Source organism: Cyanistes caeruleus, chromosome 1 (genome assembly GCF_971803275.1).
Source record: "Cyanistes caeruleus chromosome 1, bCyaCae1.hap1.1, whole genome shotgun sequence".
Classification (NCBI taxonomy): domain Eukaryota; kingdom Metazoa; phylum Chordata; class Aves; order Passeriformes; family Paridae; genus Cyanistes; species Cyanistes caeruleus.
The window spans coordinates 25,468,882-25,488,034 of NC_141701.1; the positions used below are offsets into that span (position 1 = coordinate 25,468,882).

Genomic DNA, 19,153 nt, shown 5'->3' on the forward strand with positions numbered 1-19,153 from the left:
AATGCTTCTTGATATTTCCTACTGACTAACATAAGTACATGCCCTGGTTCCTGCCAAGCACGTAGGCTGCTGAAGATCCCATTCTGGGCTCCTTTGCTCATCCTCTGCACAGGAGAGGGATCCAAAGCACCAAGTGGAGGGGTCTAAGTCTCTTTCAGGAGCTCAGGTACCTAGGAGGTGTTGCAATGTCACATGCTGGAACACTATTCCATTTTAATATTTACAAGGAAAGAGGGAAGCCTTCATTGAAGACCTAAGCAACTGGCAATGGATAAAGAAACTTGGCCCTTTTATCCAGAATAAAAAAAAAGAAAAAAGAAAAAAGAAAAAAAAAGAAGACATTTAAAAGCCCTCTGATCATTTAAATAAACTTTAGAGAATCATTTGAAGACATCTGTTTTACTATTTCACTTTAATGATGGGTGTGTGAAGCCTAAAGAGAATTTAAAGTTTTCCCTACTGTTTTTAATTATTGGATATTGTATAGTATTGCTTTTCAAGCCAAGGGTAACAGAAAGCCACAGGAATATATGTCAGTGCTTACCAGGAGCTGATTCAGGTTTGTTTCTGAAGGAGAAGAAAAGGGGACACTAAGTGCAAGTGAATATTATAGTAGAGCTGACTGAATGTGGTTTTGCTTCATATAGTAAAACACTGGGAGCATGTATACAGATAATTACTACATCTCAACAAAAGTGTAGCAAATTCTTAAAGCACATTAATTTAATCATTTATGACCATTGAAGCAGATGTTTTCATTAGTTTTTCTCAGAGAAGTATAAAAAGTATTACAAATGTTGTAGCTGTCATGAAGGCAGTACATCAGCAGCACACAGAAAATGTGATCACCACCAACCTGAATGATTCCTCCTAGAAATGAAACTGCTGCTGCAACTCCAATCCTCTGCATTTCAAATTCTGACAAACCCAAAATTCCTGAATTGTTGTTTGCAGTGAAATTAGTTCTGGCTGAAGGAACAAGACGTTCAACTGCATTGGCAGATATTAAGGAAGTCAGAGCAAAAGTTCCTGCAAAAAAAAGCCATACATTAATCACTAATAATTGTATATGTGTCTGTACTCATCACTCATGGTCTTTTTTTCAAAATGGCCATTATGAGTAAAAGTGCCATTTTGTATATACCTGTCATCATAAGAACAATTTTTAAGGTAATTTTTCCATGTAACACAATTTCTTCCCATAAAATACCATTTATACAGGCAAATTAAATGTAAATCTTTTTTTTTTAGCACATTTGTTAAGACAGGTTTACAAAAGAGATTTAAATACAATAATTTACAATGATTTCAAGTTATCAGAAATGCTTTTAATGTGATGAAGCAGCTATTTGTCTGAGAATCCCAAGTGTTCACCATTCAGACTTCTAGGGCAATTAATTCTCATTATATATAGTACCTAGCCCATTAAATAGTACCTAGCACTCTAATAAATGGAGGCAAATTATGAGAAAAACATTTATTTACTGAGAGAGGTAAAGCACATTTAATGACACATAAATGAGGATGACAATTTAACATGAAAAGACACAAACAAAAGAGCTATTAGAGCATATGAAAATCTTGCCATGCCAGACCAGTGGCCCATCTTGCCCAGTGCTCTGCCTCCAGCTGTGACAGTCAGAGGTGTTACCTGGGGAAAGCACACAAGCCTGGCCATTTTCTGTGGGCCATTGCCCTTACTGCCAGCATCCATAGCTGTTGTGCTAGAGTGGCCCCTTCTGATTTTGTTTGTGGACTAGCATTCAGAGATTTGTCAAAGGTTTGTCTGAACCTGCTTGTAATTTCTCCTTCCACAATGTCTTCTGAGAGCAGGTTGCAGAAGTCCAGCATCTGGTGGACTGTTTTCTTTAATCTATACTTTAAAGGTCTTTTAAAGCAATTTCTCTCTGAACTCGTTTTTTTCTACTGCTGCAGGACCTGGTGAACACAGTCCTGCCCTCACCTTGCCCTTCACAGAGTAAAGCTCACAGCATGAATTGCTCAGGAACCCACCAGGGATACCACCACCCTGAGAAATGACCATGAGGTCCAGCCTTTTGCTTCATATCTTTCAACCTGCTAATAATTAATAAAAGGACTTTTCTTCTATCACAAGGACAACTTAGTTTCTTTAGTAACCTTTGGTGTGGAACCTTATCAGTAGCTGTTTGACTGTTCTGATATCTTACATTCAAGGTATTTCCCTTCTCCATGCACTTGTTGACACTCATACAGTAGTCTAGAAGGTAGTGAGGTAGGATTTTCCTTTACAGAAGCCACATTAACTCCTCTCCAATAGGGTCTGATTATACATATCTTTTTTTGCCCCATCCCTGGAAGTTTCAAGGCCAGGTTGGATGTGACTCTGAGCAACTTGACCTAGTGGAAGGTGTCCCTGACCATGGCAGAGGGGTTGGAACTAGAAAATATTTAAGGTTCCTTCTAAACCTGGCCATTTTATGGTTGTAAGATGTTTGCATAAAATTAAATTTGGAAACAGCTCACATGAAATTCTACCTTAAATCAAAGACTTGTGTTATTTATGGCAGATAAAGATGTCTCTGAGGATGGTTAAAAATCAATTATGTTAACAAAAGTCAAGAAAAAGGTACATGTTTGTTGCTCAGGTGAAAAATCTTTTGAAGTAGATCAGCTATTTCAAAGAAGAGACATTTCAAGTGAATAAAAGTTAGCAGAGCAGGGCCATTGATGAATTTTTCATTTCATACTAATATGGCTGCCTCCTCTAACAAAGGACACTTTTACAGCCTGTGTACGTATGGAGAGCGTCAGAGATCTTACAGAAAATTCTGGAAAGTGAGGAGATTGTCTCCAGTGTGCATAAGGAATGTGGAGTATTTGAGACAGGCAGTACAGCTCCTACACACTCAGCTACACACCGTGATGCCTTAACTGAGACTGGGGGACCGAGTGCACGACACCTTCCTTCTGAGAAGACCAACAGTATATGTCACTCAAATTTATTAATTTAAAAAAAAATCCCTTGTGTGCAAGAAAACGCTTTTGTTGCCTTTTTTTGGATTGAGATTAAATTTTGAAATAGAATTATGAATGGAAAGAATTTCCGCACCAAGGACCATGCAGAAAACTGCAGACATAAAGCTGTGGAACTCAGCAAGTCATTCCCTGAACAGTATTCTCTCCCAGTGATAAAACATCAGACTTAACATCTTGTACTCACCTATTTTGTCATCTGTTTTCATTACTAGAATCTATGTCAGCCAGGTGCTTACTTATCTACTTTCCTACATATGATGGATTCTTGTCTTCTTAATAATCTTACACCAATAAACTTCTGACAATACATTTCTATTTTTTTTTTAGTTTTGAAAGAGCTTTTTAATATAGGCTAAAGTTTTAATCTATCTGTATTCAACAGTAAAATTTATTTTCCATATTCTAAATTTCCACCTTTTTTTGGAATGCTTCCCTTTTAACATGAGTTGAGTACAGTCCCTTACTCATTACAACATTTGGACACTAACATATCCACAGATTCTTTCTGGACATCAAAAGGCTCAAATGCTTTCTGTACATCTAGGGAGGGGAAAAAAACCTTTCAGCTTTTATTTTTCTCTAAGACAATTTATAGCTGTTCAGAATTTTATTCTTTCAGAAAGTAACTGAATATTTTTGATCAAAAAGGGAGCTCGAAATGTGTTGCTAACTTCTTAGTAGAACATTACATACACTTGTGCAATCAGACTCCACATTTTGAGTGTGGTTACCCAGAACCACCTTTTTTCCTTTCTGGAGATTTTCTCCTCTTCAAGGAAGAGATACTTCCTTCCTTTTTAAATCTGACAGCGACAGGGGCTGCTTCCCTTACCCTTTCCTTCCCTTTACCCAGCCATGCTGTGCATTGCTACTGGGCCTATCTCATCCTTCTTGCAAATTTCAGGGGCCATCACTGCCCACTTCTGTGCTGCAAAGAATTTGTGGTTCAGTCTAATGAGTATTATTCCCAGCTGCCCTCTATAATTTGATATCTTTGGGCTCAGAAACAGATCATTCATCAACCTACGGGGAGAACAAAGCCATTCAATTCTTCAGCTGCTGTGGCTCTGCTGAGGGTAAACAAGTAACTCTTAACTACAGGCAGAGTAGCCAGGCAGCACTTTTCACTGCCTACCCAACTACCCTGTGAGAGGACAAGAGTCCTCATTGGGAGAGTCTCTAGCTTTAATGCAATATCAGGTAGTGTGCTCAGAAGGTCGTTTTTGTTTTTCTTTTCCTGAGAAATGCAGGATTTGTGTTTTAGACAGGTGACAGGTAATGTGTGTTTTCTATGGTTTAAGAGTCAGTCAAAGCTTTTTCATTTCCATTTACATGCATCTTATTGGCAGAGACCTTTGTTAAACTCTTAGCCTGAAGCAGATTTCTAAAGCAGATTTAAAATACAAAAGCTCTTACTAAATTACATTTACAAAGGAAGTGTCAATGCAATATTAAATTATAATGGTGGGAGTAACTCCAATATTTTCTTAATGAGGCTCTTTAAAGTACTTAAACTGACAAAAAATAGTTGTAAAGAGAAGCACAAAAACATCTTATTTCTATTTAATCATAGATAATTTTCCTTCCATTAACCTTTAAACAAGAATAAATTTCAGTATCCAGTTCCTTATTTTTGAAAATGACTTTAGCAAACAGACACTTACCTGTTGCAACATGACGTCCCATTCCAAATATGGCATAAATAATGACAGGGAAGAAAGATCCATATAAACCAAAAACTGGATGAACTGAAGACAGAATAGCAAAGGCCAGCCCTATAGAAAGTTAAAGAGAATTACTTCACAGTATGAAGAAAAAACTGTACTGTTTGCTTTCTTATTTTTTATTTTTATGAGGAAATGTCTATAATTTTATTAAGAGCAGGAAAAAACTTGCCTTCCTTTATTAAAACATAGAGTGTGAGTGAGCTACTGTACAATAAGGATCAGAAATTTTCATTTCATCATCAAAATCCGCATATCCTACCATGTTTCCAAGCTGTCTCCATCAGTGGTTCCAAGACTCTTTCAATAGCCAGGCCTCACAGGAGGAGGCAGCATTGTTTCACCCCCACCCTACAAACATGGGTTTGAGACTTCCAAGTCTGCAGGCAGTGGGATGGTCATTTCTTACAAATGTTTCAAAACTTGTAATTTTGGTTTGGATGGAGCCCCTTCAGTCTGCTTTCTTCTAATTTCTTAAACAAAAAAATATTCCAGAGTTCATCCTCTTTTAGGTGCCTGGAGTTTTTAAACCTTTAGATATTAACATTTCTTTTACCATTAAAGCTGACTGTTCAAAAACAGAAAGTATTTGACTTTCACGTTGAGATGGAGAACGAATGGAATTGGTTCAGGTTTAACTTTATAGACTTACTAATTACCTTCATTGCTTAGCCATAAAGGATAGCATCCACCCTTTTCTTAGAAAGTCTTGGAGAGGAACTCAACTTTCAACAGAGACAGTCCTGCAAAGAGCAGATTTGGTTGCTTTTCAGCTTGAGATACCTAAGATGGCAAGTCAGACTGCACTGGCTTCTTGCAAGTCATCAGCAGGAGACTCCCAGATCAGCAGGCTCTGCGCCCCTTTCACAGCCCTTACCACTGGAAATGAGAGTAGGAGAACTTGCCTTGCACAGTTGCTCCATAAATTTTGGTGAATACCTCATCATGCAGTCTGGAAGAAGGGACTGGCCTGTGTAACACACAAGATGCTTTTCTGAAGTCCATCTTCAACCTGAGTGTATTCACAAGCCCAGGGCACACCTGTGTGTGCTGGGAGAGTGGCCAGGTGTGCTCTGTGACAGAGGAGATTCAGATCTGGGGAATGGAGTTGCCTTCTGTGTACATGAGAAATCCCCAAAGAAAACTAAATATGTAGGATTAATTGTTCTCACCAAGCTTTCCTAACTGCTCCAGAAAGCAGTTCTTTACAAGCAGTTCTTTCTTTACCTGAAAGGGTGGTGTTATGGGGCTGAATGGAGACGGACAGAGTGTCTTTGTTTATGGGCTTTCAGAGGCTATTCTGAACATTTTTATTCAAAATCTTGTTCTTAAATTTTCATTTGAGTCTGTAACAAAGTGCGCATTGTGGGGGGAGGCAAAAGAATGCAAAAAAAATCAGAAGTGTCAAGTTCTCAATGAAGCAGTTCAGCCATTCTTAGAAAAACCTCACAGTGAAGATTTTGCTGAGGTGAATCCTACACGGATCAATTTCATCCACACTGTGCTCAGCAAAGTAGCACTATCAAGTATGACTTGGAGAAGAGATATTTTAAAATGTGTTTAGATTTAAACTTCTTTTAAACAGAAATGGACTAGGATGTTTTTCAGCCTTGTAATTAGTCTATCCACTGAGAATCACTTCTACATGTTTCTCTTAGCGCAGCTATTTTTTCTTATCATAAACCAGAAGAAAGCCCTTTGAAATTGTAGTGCAACGTCCATGTCCACATGATCAATAGAGGTAAAAGAAGATTCTGACCCAAGAGAAACACAGAAGGGTGTGCCTGAGGAGAATAAAAACAGCACAGGAGAGAACTGCATGACCCAATCCAGACAAAATAGAGCATGGAGTGGGTGGGGGGAAATGGAGAATAGGAGAAAGAAATGTTTAAATCTTGTTTAACACTGTAAAGCTCTTCCATTATAACCATTCTATGAAGAAAATGAAAAGGAAACAAAAAATTTGGAATTAATTCACTAGTTGAATAATACTCACATACATTCTAGCCTTGCAATAAAGCATTATGCTAGGCTAATTCATTTTAATCTCCAAAAAGTAAAGTATTCAGAAAAAATTGGTATAACTTCACTCTCATTTTAATTGTAACAATTGAAATGAAGTGACCTGTCTGTGTTGACAAGCATAAGGGAAATACTCAAGTTTCAGTACAGAATGATGAGCCAGGTAGGTACTTTAGAAGGTTTTTAGGAAGAGCTTGTTAATCCTGGTTATGGTTATAAATCCAGATGATCTGCTGCTGATAAATACCACTTGTGTACAGACAGATAATCTGAATTTAAATTTGGCCTTTGTTTTTCTCCATTTCATGCCTAGACCTCTCACATTATTTTGTATTAAGTTTCTAGAAGCAGTGTGTCACGTTTTTCATGGTATGGTCATGGCAATCAAGACAGAACTAAAATTACCAGCCTTTGACTTGATTCCTGGCTCTGTTTGTTAGGTTTTTACTGAAGCATGTCACTTACTGAAGTGTGTTAAGAACAGAAAGGCACCATAAAACAGAATCAGCAAAGACTTGGTTTTCTGATTAGGCATAAAATGTTCTAAAGGTTCAAATACTTTTCAAGATGTAATCAGTAGTACATTTAAGCTTATTTAATTAATTCATTTAATTTTCATTGTTTTTTGAATTAAACTTCACTGCAATGCATTCTGTTTGCTCAAGAACATTCCTGTCAAAAGACAGGAAACATTTTCTTTTTTTTTTTTTCATTCCAAAGAGTAATACTTAAAAGAAATAGATCATAAAGTAAGGATCTCACATAATCTTCACTGGTAATATGGAGAAGCCCCCATGGCAGTGACATTAAGGTTTTCATATAGGAAAATAAATTCCATGAAAAGAAATGCAAACAAATACTGAACAGTAAGTTTGAATACAGTACATTAATATTGTTTGGTTTAACTACCTCCTTATCATAAGATAACATTGTGGGACACACTTTCACTGAAAACCATGACCTGTGACTAGCACCAGGTGCTTAACAGTCCTCTGGCACACCACACTGAACAGCAAGAGATGATCAACACTGTTGCTTGCTGTCAAATGCAAGGAACTGCAAAATAACAAGCTTGATACGAAGAGAAACAAGGCCATCTCCTACCACAGGAGAAAGGTCTCAGTTTGAGTTGGAAGTTTCTGCTAATCAGATTAGTGCCAAAACTACAGCAATAAAAAAATATTTTCCACAGGAAGAGCTATCAATCACCAGAGTATAGTCAACTAGTTAACAGTTTTCTGCATCTGATAATATGCTCATGAAAAATACATCTGAGGAAAACTGTACCATGTCTTTTGGAAATACTAGGTGCAAAGCAGAAATTAAATTAAGAAGCAGGAAAATTATTAAGCCTATAATTAATTTGAGAAGTATCAACATTAATATCATTCAGTATTTACTGTAAAAAGCTATATATTTTAAAAGTTTTTCTGATAGAGTGCATATTCAAATTATTTTCTGTAATTGTAACCTTTTACTCTTAAGTGGGACTATAAGACGGTCAGACCCCAGGTTTATGGAACCCTAAATGACACTAATTCCTCTTATCCCACTCAAAAATGCTATCTACTGTTGTGGGTGCTCTCTGATGCTTCAGAAAAATACAATTTCTCCAGTTGTTCACAAAGTTCTACGATATAGTAAGAAAGGTAATTTCTGAGGATGTTCTAAAATGTAGAATTGATACATATTTGATCAGTCTCCTATAAATGCTTCTTGGAGAACTAAGAAATCAGACAACCAATGACTCATATCCCAAGCTTTAATTTCTAATTCCAGGACAGCTAACTTCTATTGAAAAAAACAAGAAATTTTTTTCCACCCCAGGAAAAAAAATTACATTATGTTTCATAGCAGTTTTCCTACACAAACCTACAGTTCTGGGGGGTTCTTTGACAACGGTTTTGTAAAAGCTCGTAACAAAAAACAAACCTTTGGAAATAATATCATTAACCTGCAAAAACTGGGAAGTTCAGTATCAGTTCATTCAATGGACATTTACCTCATGCTTGCATGACCTCTGTTACTTAACAGCCCCATTTGCCATTTGGGGCTACGCAAATGGATCGTAGCTTCCATCTTATTTATTTAGTGACAAAGTACCAAGAGCTTAAAATCATTCCCTGGTTCTTCAGTCATTCAAAGCCTGAGGTAAATGAAGGATGTAAAGACAAAATAGAAGGACAGATTCTTAAAAATGAGCCATAAATCTTTCAGAGACTACACAATGTTGATTTTGCAGCCCCCCTCTTTTATGAAGGATCCTTCAGTGCAGTTCCTTCCCTTGCAGCTGTCTCCTTCAGCCTGGTGGGAGTTAACCATAGTACCTGAATTCGCAGCATTTGACAGACTCTGAAATGCAGCTCTCCCAATGCACCATCTGACAACCACATCAAAGGGAGATTTGAGAAAACACTGTTCTGTTCTGCCACTTTACAGATCTCCAGATACTGGCATTTGTATCTTAATGTTCAAAAGGGAAATATGCAAGCGTTGTGGAACAAGAAACGAATGGATGGCACGACCCGCTTATGATTTCACTATTCAAGACTACTTGACCCTTCTGTATGTAATAGAGTTTAGATATGTACAAAACAGAACATTAAGAATTTCTACTGTTTTCTTTTCTTATAATAGAGCTCCTCAAAAAAGGCTATCAGTCTTGACAGACAATCTGAGATGAATTGCTAAGACCTCTTTAGGCTGAATTTGACGCAATATCTAAACACCACAAAGACTTTTATGTTGTTTCACAGTGAGTTCTATGAGCTATTATCCACTAGTCAGCCATAATACCTGAAGAATTCAGCCACCTAGAGAATCAAAGAAGCATTTTGACAGTGGATTATAGGTAAATTTCTCTGTATTTCAGTAAGAATAAACAGAGAATGAAGCCATAAGAAACTTCTGGCAGGGAGGTAACTATGAGGTAATCTTTTGAGAAACAAAAACCTATCATAAGTGATTGCAGGCCTTAATCCAGATGAGGTGGACTTGCTGAAATCCATGAAAAGGGCATTCATTTTGGCAAATTGATGGCCAAGGATCTGAACACTGATGGTTTTCTGATCTGGAAGATTATATGAGGTGTCATTTCCTCAGCATTTCCTGGGTTTCTCAGCCTCTGTCCATGGTGCTCAGGCACCCCAAGGCACAGGGATCCGTGCAGCTCGTCCGGTCATACAATGTATGTACATCAGAGTGCACCTGGGCAGTCAGAGGTCATCCAGAAGCTGAATTCACATTTCTAGCAGTTTGTTAGACAGGTCTGTATTAGCACATGTGTAACTTGGAAGAATTTTTATAGACATTAGAAATAAAATATTGGATGCACAGCAGCCTAAGTGCTCTGCTCCTCCACTGGAAAGTTGTAAAGCGTGAAACATTGTCCCACATTTACTCACTAGCATGTTAAATTTCATATTCAGCTTACATCATTATTCTTTGCATGGGAGAGCTATAACAGAGTTCAACTGAACACCCTCTTCCACAAATCACGAACTACGTGGATCCTCCAATGCATTCTGTAGGAGGTTTTTCTGGCTCTGTTTCCTAATGTGCCTATTTGATTTCATCTATGCGTGTTATTTGTAAGCCAGATGTATATTTACAAGGCAGCTTTACCCCTTAATAAAATAATTAGCTCCAGTTAGTCAGCTCAGAGTATATTTATGCCTATATTTATGATCGGAGCCTGAAATAAACCACCGGTAACTATCACCCTTGAGAAGACACAGCTGGGGTTCCTCCATGAAAAGCTAAGAAAAAAATTATAAAAGTTTTTGGCATCATGCCTTCCAAAACACTGGGCACCAGTTCTGGAATGCAGGAAGGCAGTATAGTTAATTTTTTTTAATGTCAAGGTCTCCAGCCAGTGTTAAGGAATTAGTTGTTCAGCAATAAATCCAGCTCCAGATTAAATTAACTTTAATTAAAACATACAAACCACACCAAGACTCAGTGAGTTATTATTGGGCTTGAAGAATAAAAAATAAAAGAAGTTGGCAGAAATAACAATACTGATTTCATCAGATGCCATCTACATATTTAACTTTCAGAGAAAATATGTCTCAAGGGCCCTCCACCCTCCAAAAAAACAGCCTACCAAAATCCTCTTGAGCCAAAGCAGTTCTTGTTCATGATAGGTCATAGGAAAGGCAGCAAATGTGCAATATTATGTATAAATTCTACGTGAAGCATATCCCTGTACTAGCTGCCTACAAAAAAAATATTTTTTTAAAACTACAAACACTGACATCATTGCAATCTGTTAAGTTTGAAAGTCCAAATCTTCTACCCTCATGCTTCCAATGGGCAGCTATTGAGTACATGCAGTGTAACACAGAAAACTCTTTATTTCAAAAGAAACAGAATAATGTTTATGATTCCACAAACTTTGCAAGAAAAGACTGAATCAGAAATACAGTAGCATTGTTTTAATTTTGAAACTCCCACACATTTGACTTAACTTTTTCTTATATATACAGAAGTCAAAAACTTCACTTCTTTTTTTGGGCTGCAGCTCAAAAGAGAGCATAAAATTGAAAGGGGGCATAAAATTGTGAAGACCCTCTCTTGTGTTCTGTTCCCCCTTAAGACAAGCAAACACAATTGCCTGTAATTTAGCACATCTGTGGATGGAATTATGTGATAAGAAGTTCCATCTTCATGTCCCAATATTTAAATGCAATATTTTTAGAACTAATTCCAGTTTTAAATCTAAACATATTCATGTTACTTTATTTTCACTTCTCCATGTGCTGCAACTGCCTTTTAATTTAAAAATCTTTCCTGATAAGGAAAAAACCTTCTCATGTTTTAATTAACCTGTCTGAGCCATTTAAGTTTTCTCCCAAATATAATCTTTGTTTTTCTGCCCCTTCTCCTAGCCTTTTCTTCTACTGAGATCACCTTCCATGAACAGAGGCAACCAAAACAACACACTATATCTGTGATAATGGATCAACAGACTGCACTGCAAGTGGTCATCAATTTCTTTGCACCTCCTAACTCACACAGCAGCCTTTTTTTTCCAAATAGGCTAATTATTTTCCAACACATCATTAAAACCACATCTAACTGAGACCAGCAGCAGATTTGTCTTTAGAATCCATACATAAATCTGAAGCAAAACCCACCAGCTGTCCTAGAGCCTTGCTTCAGAATTGCATAGCTGAATCAATCACTCTGATGTCCTTTATTGCTCTACGTGCATATGTTTTTTTCATTATTATTATTATTATTATAATAATAGTTGTTATTATCATTAATAAATAGAAATACAACTCCATGGCTTGCATCTGGTCCAGTCCCTCATCTGCAATATAGACTTGTAACTGGGGTACAACACTGTGCTCACTATCAATCATATAAATAATTCCAAATTTGACAGAATCATCTAGGGTATGTGTTACCAGATCCACAATAACACTTACCTAGTTTTTCAGAATCCTGAGATGGCAATTACCCATCTCAGCCTTCAGTTTCAATGTGTTTCACTTTCTCTGTTTGGTATCAGTTATATAGCCATGTGCTTGACCATTTCCCACATGGCAAAGTCATCATCCTTCAGGAAACTGAGTCAAAGTTCTAATTTTGCACTGAGGCTTCCATTCAGACCAAATACTTCAGTAGAAAGTAGCATGCCTTGTTTTTGTACTCATTTTTTTACAGGCTGAAAAAGCTTTTGTAGGTTTGGGGGTTTTTGGAAGGATTTCAGTCAGCTGCAGTGTTAGACATTCATATCAGTATCAAACTACTGAAACCTGAATTCTTTGCACCATTAACTCTCAATGTAGTATTGTATAAGTAATTTCTCTGTTTCAAGCAAAAACATTTTTATGTGTCTAATTTCCCCACCCATAAACTTTTCTATTAGTGGACAATGTAAAGAGCTCTAAATTGTTATAATGAAAAGTGAAGGGTATAAGTATTATCATCAACCATAAAATTACAAAAAAAAAATAAAATAAATAATTTAAGTCATGTATTTGTAGAAGCAGGAGTCTGTCTGGTCATTAATAGCTTGAAGATGAGATTTGTAATTATCAAAACCTCAAGTGAGATCTTGGAAGAAGCCTTAGAAAAGGGTTGATGTTGTCTGAAGTTAGGTACCTACTTTAGGAATTTACATCCAGAAAGAACAAAACAACTTCAAGTGTTAAGCAGAGCACTTAATTTTTACAGCATGTCATGACCAAAATTCTTCAGACACATCTGTGTCCCCTTCCTGTATAGAGAACATAAATAAGTTACATACATTAAATTATATATTCAAGCAGGGTAATTGGTAATAATTCCTCTGGCAATGAACTCAGCTGCATGGCAGAGGGTCTGTTTTAGAAACTTTTCTTTATTTCTCTTGTGTTCAGGGAATTCAGGGAAGCTTAGTGATGGGTCATGGTACTAGCTACATGGCTTCTATATGCCAGCCTTTGTGAGCAGTGTCTGTGCACAATTCTGCCCAGGAAAATAACAAACAGCAAAACAAAAACAAAACAAAACAAAACAAAAAACAAAAAACAAAAAACACAAACCCCACATTCTAAATAGCAAAATACTGAGGTATGACTACCAACAAATATACACTGCAAAATTTAAATCCTGAAGCAAAAAGCTCTTTGAAAAGACAAGACTAAACTAAGAAGGATAACAAAATGGATTAATGGTAGATGGGTCAAGAGCTTGGTAAATGAATAAATGATTTCAGGAAAAATCACCTATGAAAGGCCTTGAAAGTAAAGACAAATAATTTGCTTGGTGCAATAAAAGTTACCACTGTGAAAATGAGCTAAGCAGCTACTTTCTGAAGAGACATGATGGGACTATAGCACATGTTCAGAAGGCTACAGAAAAAAACATGATGACAGTTTTATGAGATTTAACTACATGGAAAGACTGCATCATAATGCATCTTAATTTTATCATGTGAGGAAACCAAGAAAAATTCAGACCCAGGCTGATTAAAGTATTCTTCTTATATTAGTTTGGGGTGACCATGCCACACAAAAAAATACACAGTTATATTATGACAGGTCAATGGATGAAAACAGAAAAGAAAACAGTAAGACCTGCCTTTAACCGTGAGCTGTTAAACATGAGCTGTTTATTACTCACAATGCCATGGATATAAAGGTTAAGACACCTAAACTTTGACATCTGCCTCGTCAGTGTCTATGCCTCAGCCCATCCCATTACACTAAGAGTAATCTATTTACTAATCTTATTAACATAATTAATTGATGTTAACAAAGCAGATGGTTAGATTTAGTCAGTTGAATCATGCCTGTGGTGGGTTGATTCTGGCCAGCAGTTAAGTACCCAGCCAGCTACTCACTCCTCCTCAAAGGATGTGGGAGAGACTCAGAAAAGCAGAAGTGAGAAAACTTGTCAATCAAGATAGACAACTTAATAAGTGAATGAAAGGAAAGAAAAAAAGTGATGTAGATGCAGTCATTCACCACCTCTCACAGGCATAGACTCACCGAATAAACCGAGTTGGAAGGGATCTATAAAGATCATCGAGTCCAACTCCCAGCCCTGCACAGGACCATCCCCAAGAGTCCCACCATGTCCCTGAGAGCATTGTTCAAACAATTCTTGAACTCTGTCAGGCTGATGCTGTGACCACTTCCCTGGGGAGCTGCTCCAGTGCCCAGACACTCTCCAGGTGAAGAACCTTTCCCTAATATCCAACCCAACTCTGACTCAGTTTGCTCAAGTCATGTCCCTGGTCACCAGAGAGAAGAGATCATTACCTCCTCTCCAGCTCCCCTCATGAGGTTTCCCCTCAGTCTCCTCTTCTCCAGGCTGAACAGACCAGGTCACCTCAGCTGCTCCTCATTTAGCCACAAGGCCCTTCATCATCCTTGTTACCCTCCTTTGGATGTTCTCTAATAACTTAATATTCATAAACTCTAATCAACTAAGTCTTCATTGGCCAGTGCAGAGCACAAAAGCAGCTTGCTGAGAACTACTTACCTGCACAGCAGACCCTTTGATGTATTAGCATGATTTCAGTTTGGAAAGGAAAAAGAAGGTTAGGCATTTATGAGACATTTACATGGATCTAGCACTTGAATTTTTTTACAAGGATGAGGGATACAGAATTAAATGGAAAGAAGACTCTTCATAGAATGATTGTTGATGGGGTATTAGTAAGTTTTACAGGGAAAGGGAAGAGAGCAATGAATGCTAATCCAACAAGAAAATTAGAGATTTATTTTGTTAATTTAGAGATATCTTGCTCTGGTCTATCAATAACAGATTTTTGAGAAGTTTTTGAGATAAATTATGTAGTGATTACCAAAATATAAAAGCTCAAATTTCTTAACTTCCTATTACAATATATAGCAAACTTCAAGATTGCATCATGAAGTTCATTTTAGATTCAAAGATTAATTTTTCAACCTTAAGTATCAAAGTAAAAATAAGGATTCTATGTCATCATTATTAAACTACATTTGGAACTAATATTGAAGAGCTGGAACCGATGAAGCCTGATTTCCTTTACTGGTTTTGACTTGTGGGTGACTGACTTCGGAGTCAGACTGTCAAGTTCAGCTGGACCTTTGCACCAAATGGTGCATTTGAAAGGGCTTTCTTTTTTGTTAGAACTTGTAGGGCCTTTCTCCTACATGATATTTTCATAGAATTTTTAGAAACATAATTATCTTTGACATTTCTTTCTCCATATTCTGTATAAGCAGATAAAGGACTCTAGGGGATACATACAGAGACAATACAATTATTATCTCAATAGATAAAGAGCACTGAATTTTGGGACTCCTGAATTAATATTTATTTCTTCTTTTTAGCAGACAATAAAACAACTATAGGAACATTTTCAGAATGACTGCTTGGTTTCAGGAATGACTCTTCCATCACAAATGCCCAGCAGCGCATAATGATAATCCCATGCCTTTACTTTCCATCTCACTACACCCCTCAGTCTCCTCTTCCCCAGCCCAGTTTTGTTGCTTTCACTACAACACAATAAGGACAGTGATTTTCATCTTTTCTTCCTTACTATACAAAGAGAAACCAGCAATTTTATCTAAAATTTAGATTAGAAGCTGGAACACAAGCACATTACAGCAGATCGGAGCAGTTGCCAACCTGAATAGTCTGAATATGACCAGTGCCAGATGAGTAAGATATCCCACAGAAGGAAAATGTGAAAAACACAGCTCATTTGGAAGGCCTTTCTTAATTACTCTCAAGCTACTGGACTGCTCTCCACCCTGGAGATTGCAGCTTTCATCACTCAGAAAACTGTTGCATACAAATACAATTGCACATTTTTCAAAATACTTACATAACTCAGGTTTATTTCCTTAGACTTGAATTTGCTTAAACCTGTTGCTGAGGTTGACACTATGCTCAACAAGCCAATTATCATCAGTTACCTTTTTTCCCTACTATTGTTAGAATTTCTGCATTGCATTACTCAATTTCTTGATTTAGCTTGTGGGTGGAGGAAAGCAGTCACAATAGGACCCCTCAAAATTTGGGATTTTTTCCTTTGTGCTGTATAACAAATGGAACTTCTTTCCATGTATAAGTTTTCCTTTGTGCTGTATAACAAATGGAACTTCTTTCCATGTATAAGTTTTCCTGTGAAAATATTAGGATAGTTCTGGTAACTAGAATGCTTACAACACTAGGGAAAGCACCACAAACATGATGAAATACTTTGGTCTCTAACTCTCTTCCTATTTCATCCCCTAAAATCTTTCCAAAATCTTGAGAAGCAGCAAGCAGAGAAAGAAAAAACAGATCAGGAGTTTAATTTTTTTTATTTTTTAAATAGCATAAAATAAGGATAAAATTGTTTCTAGAGTACTTAAAAATAATCTAGAAAAAACAAACCTGTATTTTCTGTCTTCACTGGGTCATCTTAAATTTATCTGTTACAGTAAACAACTTCTTGGTACAAGAGTCAAACATGAAAATCCTTCCTAAAACTACCAACACTGCAGAAATGCTGTTTAACATAGTGTTTTTGATGAATTTCAACATACTGTTATTTGCAGCAGTTTAATTAATTGTTGTATACACACATCCAGTGAAATTAGATACTTTGCAGACTTACCGTATTAAGGTCCTTAAATCATGCCAATGCAGATGTTCCTAATTACTTTAAAAGCACAAATACTTACACAAATCAGTTGTTTCCAGTTCCAGCATAATTCAATTAAAAGAGTTTTTATAATTAAACAACGTGAATGATAGGTAGGCATACTTAATATGGAGGACTTAGGAAACAATATATGTCATTCACATGATGGAAAGAGTTAAAGTCCATCTGAGATAAGAAATTGTGATTTGTCTGAGATAAATATAAGAAATTATCATAAGAAGGTGACATTATCAAAGACACACCAAAAACTGACAAAAACATTTATTTCCTTGCAGAAATCACTTTACTAAGCAACATGACTGGAGCTTAAAGTTTCTGCAGGTCATTGTGCAGGGTTTGGGAAGCTATTCCTTTTCCTTCCTTTTATTCTCCTTTTTTCTTTTTTCTTTTTTTTTTTTTAATCTGTAAAATGAAATCTAGCTCCACCCCTGCTTTGTATTGCTGCTTGAAAAGAGGTGTGGTAGGTAATGCAATGCAGCATTAAATCAGCATACAAGCTATGAATGCCACAGATCTTCTCCCTGGATGATATCTCTGCCAGGAATATTCTTTATGCACAGAAAATTGTGAATTTTTCCTGTTGTGTTTTGGATTTTTACAGGTAACAGTATCATGCACACGTTTCTTCCAGAATAGCATATCTCATAGTGCAATTATCATTTAGTTATATTTTTTTTTCTGTGTGAAATAGAGAAAAAGGTGGTACTTTAACTGATAATACACTGTATATAAGCATATCCAGTATGAATAGATTTACTGCTCTCTCACCTTCCATATTAAATGTTTGAAAAATTGTCAAAAGTATGGGATAAATAGTAAAGTTCCACAGAAATTAACTACAATACCACAATGCATTTCTATCCACATTTGCACATTCACTCTATAAATGAGTTAAGACTATATATTTTTCCTTATATTTTTATTTAGATTCAATCAACATTAGATATGACCAGATAAAACAGTAATCTGAAATGAGTTGACTGTACCTTGAGTCACCTGCTGGATGGCTAGCATCATCCCAGAAACAGTATCAGGAGCCAAATTTTCCTTCCAGTTGTAGACAGGTACCCATTTCAAGATGGGCAGCCTTCTCGTACACCAGGCTTTGATATCTTCAAAGCGAACAGCCTGGATCTTCCTCCAGACTGTGCTTCTTTTCCTTTTTGCCCCTGTCATCGTTCCTACCCCACAAAAGCAGTGCCTCTGTCAGGAGAGTGCACAGTTGAGGAAGCACCCTGATCTCTGTCAGTCTCCAGATTTCTTCTGAGATTTTTCAGTTATAAACTACGGAGAAAAAAAATAAAAATGAACAGAAGCACTTCAGATTTCTGCAGCTGTTCTGTAACTATACTCAATGAAAACACTTATTAAGTGCTTCAGTCATATAAACATCTACATTAAATGCACGAGCCATCTACAACAAAGATCACATTTTCTGCTGTTTGCAAAAATTTGGTCTAGTCTCACGTTAGTTTGTGATTCTTTGCAGTAACTTCCCGCTTTATATCCCTGTAATGCTTGTGCTTTTGGCCTCATGCCAGTGGCAAAATGAGGTATTACTGGGTGTGTGTGTGATATAGGCTGGGCTATGCTAATCTGAGCAAGAAGTGCCCAGCAGAGCAGGCATCTCCCTGCCAAGCCCGGGAGAGCAGCCTTGTCTCTCCTGGGGGAGCTTTTCTGGCCGCAGGCGGAAGGCATTAAGACCTCAGTAAAGCTCATGCTAGAAGACTTGTCTTACTCCATCAGCATTTTGTCTTATAAATGCCAGCAAAAAAGCTTATTTATGTAGCAAATGCAGAACATCAGGTAGCAATAAGTGCTACTGGAAACGCACACAGACTTTCTGTAGGCTGAAACCTCAAACGCAAGAGTAACAAGCTCAAAGTGCGGTCAGGGACTGCAAGGTATCAGCTTCACATGGGCAATGCCAAAAATTCTTGTGACAATCATTCTTGTTCAAAGCTAGTCCTTTCTGCTCTTGGCTGACCACTCAGCAAAGGCTCTCTCGGCACAGACTGTTCACCAAGTAACATTTGTTCTCGTAATAATGTCATGCACCTTGTGTACGAAACAAAGTGCTCAGACACAAAGTGATAAGGGCATGGAAGAGCTTTAAATGTTCAGGCATTTAAATGCCTTGACTGATATGGAGCAAGGACACAGTAAGCTTTCCTCTAAGTTTTCTGTATCTCTGGATGGCAAAGAAATTGAAGTTGGAATGCAAGATCCGTCATATGGGTGAAGTGTC

General features: G+C 37.1%; 1 protein-coding gene across 6 annotated transcripts in view; it reads right to left on the reverse strand.

Annotated features, from left to right (window-relative positions):
- SLC26A7 (solute carrier family 26 member 7) overlaps nucleotides 1–18,863 on the reverse strand; it is a 67,665-nt gene extending 48,802 nt beyond the window's left edge. For 2 of the 6 annotated variants that reach the window (XR_015285031.1, XM_023920782.2), the window contains exons 1-3: nucleotides 17,892–18,174; nucleotides 4,683–4,793; nucleotides 857–1,029 (exon numbers count right to left, since the gene is read on the reverse strand). Coding sequence is in view for 5 of the 6 variants with exons in the window: in XM_023920782.2 (XP_023776550.1) it covers nucleotides 857–1,029; nucleotides 4,683–4,793; nucleotides 17,892–18,081 (474 nt within the window). In the remaining variant the exon portion in view is untranslated. Of the gene's footprint in view, nucleotides 1–852; nucleotides 1,030–4,682; nucleotides 4,794–17,891; nucleotides 18,623–18,643 lie in introns of those variants that run through there. The other 4 variants (XM_086882999.1, XM_086882995.1, XM_086882990.1 and 1 more) reach the window with 4 other exon arrangements.
- Nucleotides 18,864–19,153: the final 290 nt, after the last annotated feature.